The 8,859-nt window shown below is 35.0% G+C and overlaps 1 protein-coding gene across 1 annotated transcript in view; it reads left to right on the forward strand.

Annotated features, from left to right (window-relative positions):
* Window positions 1-2,240: 2,240 nt before the first annotated feature.
* Window positions 2,241-8,859, forward strand: part of LOAG_16989 (GATA zinc finger family protein) — a 15,060-nt gene continuing 8,441 nt past the window's right edge. Inside the window, exons 1-3 of the mRNA XM_020449645.1 lie at window positions 2,241-2,411; window positions 3,693-3,863; window positions 4,729-4,922. Coding sequence (XP_020306782.1) covers window positions 2,307-2,411; window positions 3,693-3,863; window positions 4,729-4,922 — 470 coding nt within the window. The 5' untranslated portion in view covers window positions 2,241-2,306. The remainder of the gene's footprint in view (window positions 2,412-3,692; window positions 3,864-4,728; window positions 4,923-8,859) is intronic.

Consider the following 8,859-nt stretch of genomic DNA (forward strand, 5'->3'; position numbering starts at 1 on the left):
GTTAGGGATACAACTGCTTACTGTTCAATGCACTTAAGCAAAGTTGTCGATGGATTATGTCTTTCTTCAGCACAACTGAAGTGAATTCAAAGGAAGTTGTCTGTAACTTTAATAGCAGTAACACTTCACTGTAGTTGACGATGCTTACTGGAATTCGATGAGATTTGTTTCAGTTTTTGATTACATAAATGCAACAAAATTTATTGATGTGTTGAGAAATTGGTGTGTAAGGTGGTGAGGTATGTGCCACTACTGGTGGTGCCGGTGCGGGTAACGATCGCCTGCCTGCCTTTTGCTGATCCTACTTTTCGCATTCTCCCAATGTTGTCGTCTATCGAATATGCATGTGAATCTTTTCATGTCTGTTCGTCCCATCACCACTCTATTCCCATCCGAATTTTTAATCTTATATTGTGTTGTTTCGTCTTCTATTACTCATTTCGTCTTCTGTTACTCATAAATTTGACAAATTTGGGTTTATTGACAATTTATTGTAAAATTGAATGCTTTTTTCCTAGTTTAATTTACATTTTAGTTCATGTCACTTAGTTAATAATGAATTATTTATTAGGGTTTTTAATTGGTTAGAAGAGTATCTCCCTATCATTGAAAGTAATCATCCTTCTACTTCATGCTAACATTGATCATCACATTTTATCTTTTGGTTACTTACAACTTGAGATAATTGTGACACAAGGGATTGATATTAGCAGCTAAAATAGTTACCTTTGCCTATGATTCATATGATGAATTATGATAAAAATATGGGCAAAGATACACGTGATCGAAGTGTACCTACCACTATTAAAAGAAGTTTGTGCAGGACAAGTTGGTAATTTCAGCAAATAACGGAAGTTGTTTACGTGACTGAATTGCCAGTTGTTTTTTAACTTTACTTCACCATTAGGAATTTAAAAACGGGCGATAAGTGCTAAGTCCGCACTGTTTTCCACTTCATCAATACTCAGTATTTTAAGACTGAGCTTTCAATTTTGACCCATTTACGTAGTGCTAAACTAACGTGTAAGGAAATGAATGTTCTCATCTCATCAGTCTTCTTCACAGCATTTGTTTCTCATATCATAGAGGCCATTCTATGATCCATCTCTTCGTCCATCGGTTATCATCATGCTCCCAGCCATACTATCAACCCAGCTCTTCTTTCAGGTATAAATTGCCTCATCAATGTTTTTGCTCTAGTATAAAACGGAATCTTATCGTGCTTTGGCTTTCTGACACCGCTGCATGTTGACCTATTATTTTATTTTTTTAAGTAAACGTAATACCGTATTTTAATCAGTGGAGATATATTACCGTCGATCCGAGAAAGTGAATAGAGAAGTGCTTTAGGCACTTGTTTTCCTCATTGTAAACTTATGAACCATCTCTGACGATTACCTTTCCTGTTAAATGTTTCGATTATGTATCTGAAAGGATATGCCTTGCTTTGCATCTCTATTAACATTCGTCATTATAGGCTGTTCAACACTAAAGTTATGTCCTGTCGAATCAAATACTCTCATATGACCATCAAATGGAATCGGAAGTAAATCCTTTATTGTATGGTACTTGACTGAAATTAGCGTGTTCAGTTTTCTCTTGTTTAGCTTTTTCAATTTTCGATTCAACAATTTCTGCTTTGGATATTCGTTAGTAGTCTTTATCAAAAAAAAGACTAGTAATGTTGAGTTTTTACCAACAGGACTCAAATTAGAATCATTGCAAAAAATCATCAGCATCAATAATCTGGGGTGCTGTCTTTCATTTCACTGTGTTTAGTATTGTGAAACTTTGATTGTGAAACAGTAACAGAAGCTTCCTATACCCCTTACTGATATCAGATATGCAGTTGGAGAAGAGGCTATTGGTAACAGAATTTTTGTAAGTATTCAGCAAATAACAAATTCTGACTTGAATATTCTGTTCGCTGTTATTTTAAGGCAGTGTTCTCTTTAATTCGTAATATATTTTTTCATTTCAGTTTTCAACAGTCAAATTGTTTAAATGTTTCTTAGCTTTGTTTCATCTGTCATAGTGGGATGTTGTCGTTGCTGTAAATGAATTTCAGTAGTTATTATATGATTCATTTCTCAGTGGGATTTTAAATGCGGAATATTTAATTCAGCTATGTTAGTTCTATTATTGTTGCTTGTGTCACGAACTGCTTCGTTTTCATTTGGCGCGTGCAAAAAAAAAGGAAAAAAAGAACGTTAACAATTATTGAGAAGTTGCTTTATTTTTTTCAGGGATAAAAATCTGTAATTACTGTAAAATAAAACAAGAAGGCGAGGACAAGAAAGTGGATAATGGTGGAAGAGGATGAAACGGCTGGTAAAACACCAGAGGAGTGTCGCGACCTTGGATTATGGGAAGTGGATCTGGTCTATTATAGTCTCAGCGGGAACAACAAGGTTAAAATACATCATGCTCCATATGGATGAGATTGGGATGAACAAGGTGGGAGGGAGGAGACAGATGCGCAGTTTATAATTAGACGAAAGACCTATATGTTGCTGTAAGCAAGGCAACATCTCAGTGAGAAAGTTTTAGGGTGAATTTTCAGTTCGTAGCTTTCGAGATAAGTTTATAAATTTCAACTTTCCAAATATTCCTACTTGTTAATTATGTCATTGTTACGAGCGACACTGAGCAAAAGGAAACTGTTTCGTCCTTTAAGAATTTCGCAGCTTGAAGTAAAACCTTCTGAAGGCCAAACATGATTATAATTCAAAATGTTAAACCTACGTGTTTATGATGTATTTGCATGTTGTTCCATATCTTCAAATTTTTGAAGTAGAATACCTTGAAAGGAACTACTACTTCTAGAAGTGTATTTGATTCCACAACTTTTTTTTTCACCTTTGTGGTAAAAAATTGAAAGGAACATCGCTGTTAAGGAAGAAAAAGTAATTGAGATTTGTGACCGGGGTCTGACCCACTATTGTCAATTGCTAGTTGACCTTCTGTCCAAAGTCACCCCTTTGTTTTTTCTGATGAATGATGACTGTTATGAGTAAGAGCGGCGTTTTAAATCTAATGATGGCTTTCTCAATTTTATTTTAGAAAAGGTGCTTTCGGGTACTAGTTTAGGAGTATGAGTCGGTTTTAATTTCGATACTTTTTAAAAAATATTGATGAAGAGCCGATTATAAGAATGCGGGAAATAAGGGGGGTTTTTGATAATGCAGTACGAGCTTGTTGTGTATTTGCAGTTTTGAAATTTGCTTTTAAAAGTTTTTAAAAAAAAATTAGCGGCCGATTGTTATTTGTTATTGTTATTATTGGGTCAAGATTTCTCTCTGACAGCCATTTTGAGATCTTTTTTTTGTCCTGACGCTTCTTCACTACAATAAAATCATTTTTTAAACAAAAATGAAAATTACGAGGGTTTACTAATTATTTTATTTTAAAAAGGGATAGAGCAGTGTTTCCAGCAATGCTTTTATAGCCTATTTGATTATTTAGCTTTTTACTCCTAACTTGTTTTTCAATCCTCTTTTCTTATTGCGCCCAGAAATAGAATCTTAAGATGCCACGTCTCACTGACCTTTGACCTCATATTTTTGACCATTGCAAAGTTTGTAGTAGCTTTGGCAGGTAATTATTTAATATAATTAAACCAAAACAAATCATTTGGCGAAAGTCACTGCTAGTTTTCCGCTTGTGTTACGATGGAATAAACGTATTTTCAGGGAGATTCCACGAAAAATAGACGTGGGAAAGCCTACAAAGCACGAAGTGATAGTGAATACAAATGTTTCGAAGCACATGACGGAGTACTTTATCGACCGGGCGATCATGTTTTCATCGAAGTGTCCCAGTGTGATCCATATTATATTGGGACAATTTCAAATTTTAAAATGGTGCTTCCTTGATTTGTTCAGATGCAAAAAGTATACTAATGAAAAGGAAATTTTGATGTGGTGTTAAGTGAATTGTCCTTCTGGCAGTCCTAAATCATCTTTGAAGTAATTGTTAGATTTTGCTGTTTCACAAAGAACTGTTTTTAGGTATTTTCTGATATCAAGCATTGACCTTTAAACTGTACGAAGTAGAATATTTCATGGCAGTTTTGAATTCTTAAAATGGCAAATGATCCATAGTAGTAGACTATTAATTGCTGATCTTGCTATTTTCTTCCATAATTAGTGGAACGCGAGGTACTCGTATCTCTGGCATCGACATTGACAATGCCTTATTTATAACAGATATGTTACTTTTTTAATCCCGGAGATTAAGGAAATGGTGCTGAGTACTCCCTTGATAATATGCCAATGAGTTGCAAGTGCAAGGTTTTCTACCACTTGCAAGGGGGTGCTGCAATCCTGACGATTCGATCATAAGTCGTTGTTTTATGGAAGGGCAATTCTAATAGCAGCACTTGAATGACCTGTTGAATTTCATAAGTTGACGAAACAAACTTTAGGTAATAGCTTGTGTTGGGAATTGCATTGAAGCATAAAGTTTCGGGAAACGATGCTTTTGTATTTTTTTTCGATTTGTACGCCAACATATTCTTTAGTTTCATAGTATTAGTAACTTGTTTTACAAATTTGACAAAAATTAATCAAATATAATTCCTCTTTGTTATCCTTTCCAGGACGATCACCTGCTTTTCCACATGAAGAAAAAAATCCGCTTATGAATTCTTTGACTCAGCATGTATGTAAATGATAGCAGTATGCGTCGATATCGATGTAATTATAACTGGTGAAGTTATCTTTGCAGACAAAACGAGACCAGCTATCGGTAAAAGTTACACGTTTCTACAGGCCAGAAGATGTTCCGGAGGATAGTTACTCACTGTTACTCCAAGATCGACAGGATGATACATCGCTCAATCATGCTGTGATGGCTGCTATGCAAACCCGAGAATTATTCTCTTCCGAAATCTCATCCGTCCATCCCATTTGTCATCTCAGGTTTGTCGTGGTTTTCCAGTGGGAGCAGTAATTTCAGCTACCGATTGTTATTTGTTCACTTGCATCTCTTTAATCCCTTTAATTTATATCTTTAAATTCCTTCTCATTTCAAAAATATAATGCTTCTGAACTGACAAAAGAAAAAAGTTGAAGAATTTGATTAAGAAATGCCGTGGATGAGTCGGCAGTCAAGAATTAAATCAGTTGAGTCAGTGTATGTTATGAAATTAGAAATGGGCACTGAAATAGGGAAATTGCATAAATACTGCCTAACAGAGAAATAGGTTGACAAATGAACTGGACAGTGTGGAGAGAGACGAAGTGACTTGTATAATAGGCTGGCGAGTATTGATACAGGTGAATAACACAGATTGGAGGAGCCAGTTTGTCCTGATGTGATGTGTAATAATATCCAGAAAAGCAAATATGATAGAGGAAACATCCATACAGTTGGCAATACTCCCAATAGGTTTTATGTGTCGGTGATAATATTAGGTATTATTAACCGTTAACAGACACGACAGACCATCTTTAACAGCTGTGCAGTACGCTCCATCTAAACTCATTTCGGTAGTCACTACCGCTCCGTAGCATTTGATCGAATTGAACAGAAATATTTTTCAAGAGGCCTTCAGGAAATAGAAATAGGAATTTCACGTTAACGATTGAGATTTGTATCTATACTAATTTGTTAAGATTGCAAGTGTGCAGAAATTAAAACAAATTTCTAAACTCCACCTTTATTATTATACTAGTTTTGACCAGGGGTCAGTGCTGCTAATTGTGATTTTGAATGTTGGAAAGTTAGTAAATAGTGATAGAGTAGCTGGTGGCAAGGAAAAGCAAAAGAAAAGAATTTATTGGATTCGATTTGGTGAGGGAGAAATTGGGTTCTTTCATTTCAATGGGCCAAATCATTGCATCATAAATTTTAACTAGGAAAATGACCGTCTGATGTGTTGCTGCGAAAAAATTTGTATAGCCTGATAGAAATAAGGAATCGGGAAAGAGAATGAGAAAGAGGAGAGAGGAGGAGGAGGTGGGGAAAAATGATTAATAGATATTCATAAAAGAGTGCAATTTCTAATATATCTTGTGTTGATAGCAATCTGCATCATTTTGCTAGATTCCTCTGTGGTAATACCCACAACCACTGGTTTTTGTTATTTGGAAATGAGGTTATCCCTTATATGGCGCTGAAGTACCCCTTGTCTTTGTCCGTGCCTTCTCCAACCCATCTGTCCATTTGAATATCGCATCATTACTGGCATTATCCAATTGATGTACTTGTTTTAATGTATTAGTACCGATCTAATCTATAAATAGCCTTAATTTTAGCCCCAGGACTGTTCTTCGCTATCAGCGACAAGCATTATTCAGAAGAGGTTAACTCACGCTTGCCCGTTATTCATCCATTCATTGATAATGTTAAAATTTCTGCTTTCAGCACCTTGTTGACAGCCAGACGTTTGCTTAACTTGTCCCTTGATCAAGACGCTTCTTGACTATTTCGTCATTGTAGTTATAACCGATTGATCATTCATTCTAAGATCAAGGAGAGCAGAGCAAGACAAGTGATATCGGACAGCAATAATTTATTCAAATATTACAACCTTGTCCAGGTACCTCCCGTGTAAGTGGTTGTTATATGGGACGGCAGGAGCGGTATCCACTGATTGGAAGGAACTGCCGATGTTGATAAAGAATTAAGGGAGAATGCTGGCTTGATGGATTGATGACTGGGACAATAGCGCCGTCAGGGAGAAGGATAAGAGAAGATTAGAGCGGTGAAGAGGTCGATTCAGTGTTGCAAAAATAGTGCTGGACATGATTAAATTTCTGCTTATTATTATTGAGAGAAAGAGAAGAGGGTAAAGGGAGAGAGGTAAGGGGTGAAACGAATGGAGCTTACTATATTGATCATGGTTTTATCGTTTCGTTTGCTTTTTCGATCGATCCTTCTCATTCGCTCTTTGATGGTCGTCTGAATGTCTTTTCTTCTCTCGTGTTCCTGAATGCTTTAGGGAAAAAAAAATGAAAGAAGGAAAATTCTGTTTCGGTTATGGTTTCATATATGCACATGCTTTTGTTTATTGCATTGGCAAATATTGCCACACATATATCTTTCAGTCCGTATTCGGTCTGATTATATGAATAAGCTCGATTACTTAATTAAGGTTAATCAGAAGTTATCGTCCCTTGGTATTATCATTTCGGAGTTTTGCTTCATATACTAACTTTTGGTTTTCCTATTTGGAAGAAAATTGCCAATTTTTCTTAAAATTGATTGAATTAGCACTTAGAACACTCCATTTGTAAAAAAAAAACTCATCGTTTTCGCAGTCAAACTCGCAATGATACGTGATGATGATGGTGATCTGCTTGGAATGAGATTTGAAATCTTTATGGAAATGACAAGGAGTACAGAGCCGTGTTTAATGAGTCCATTGAAAGAAGTGATATATGTCTTGTAAATTTAATACATATTTCTGCTTTACAAATTCCTATTTTTGATTATTATACGGGGAAGGGAAATGTGAAAGGTACATTATGACGCATATCCCAACTCATCTATACGTACGTCTTCAACTTGCAAATTACAATTTCATTGCTTTGCTGGGTCACTTTCTGTTGTTTGAAGAATGACGAATGACAATGCGGAATGGTCATAAACTTTATTGTTTTCTGAGAGAACCAAGAATTTGATCCAAATAGATGGAAGGGAACAAATGATATTTGGAATACTCCTCGTAGGTTTAATTAAATGAAAATAATTAATTAAAGATTAAGAAGGGAACCCGAAAGCTAAAGGATTTGTAGCAAAATATATCAAAAGTTGCAGTAAAGAATTTAAATGCATGGAGAGCATTGATTACTCCATTTATTGGCGATATCTAGAATTAACAGAAGGCGATCATGAATAAATCGGTAGCAGTAAGTTGTGTGCCACAGTTTCTTCGACATTAGCGGACTTTTTTTTTGTATGCTTGCGCTATAAAAGTATGAGGAAAACTTTTAAGACCATGAAAGAAATCACTGTATTACCATGATGACATTCATTATGAATACGTCATTATGAATACGTTTAGTATGACATCGCGCTGTTACAAGTGTCAGATGTTATCTCTGACGTGATAGAAAACTTATAATACTGTGTGTACATTTATAATACTAGAGGGAAAAATTCTGGCGTACGACCATTAAAAAAGCATTTGTATCAAATTGCTAAACTTAAGTCTGTAGGGTGATGATGTAGGATAGAATTTGTTCAGCCACGTCTATCACTGCTGCTTTGTCTTTGCACTAATTTTTTGAGGAATTTTCCTCATTAAGTAAATATAATTATATTTACGCGTATTTGTAAATAAGCATTTGCTACTCTCTCCCTTCCTGCACACTTTTCTTCACTAATACTGTTTATAGGGCCTTCTTTATGAAAGCCAGAGAAAAAGAGTAGATTAAATCGAAATGAGTTTTTCGAACAAATAACTGAAAAAGGGGAGTAAATAAAGCTATATCAGGAATAATTATCACGCGAAATTTTGAACGGCGATGCTTGCCCTGTTAAGTAGCTTAAACCGGCTGACATTTTTATTGTAGGGAGGGAGGAAGATAGATTAGTGATTAGAGGATGCTTTGCATTTTTACTCTTACGTGTAATCAGTTCAGTTCCAAACCATGTTAGTGAAGAACTAAATGAGGAGGTCTGCAATTTACATTTGTTAAGGTTGCCTTATACAATTGTTACGCTTCATCCCAAATCTTTACTCTCGACTTTATATGTATATACATATGTATATATACACGTATATATATAAGGCATATATGTACATATATATATACATATATATGTATATATACATATATATATATATATATATATATATATATATATATATATATATATATATATATATATATATATATATATATATAT

Source organism: Loa loa, assembly GCF_000183805.2.
Source record: "Loa loa unplaced genomic scaffold supercont3.33, whole genome shotgun sequence".
Lineage (NCBI taxonomy): Eukaryota > Metazoa > Nematoda > Chromadorea > Rhabditida > Onchocercidae > Loa > Loa loa.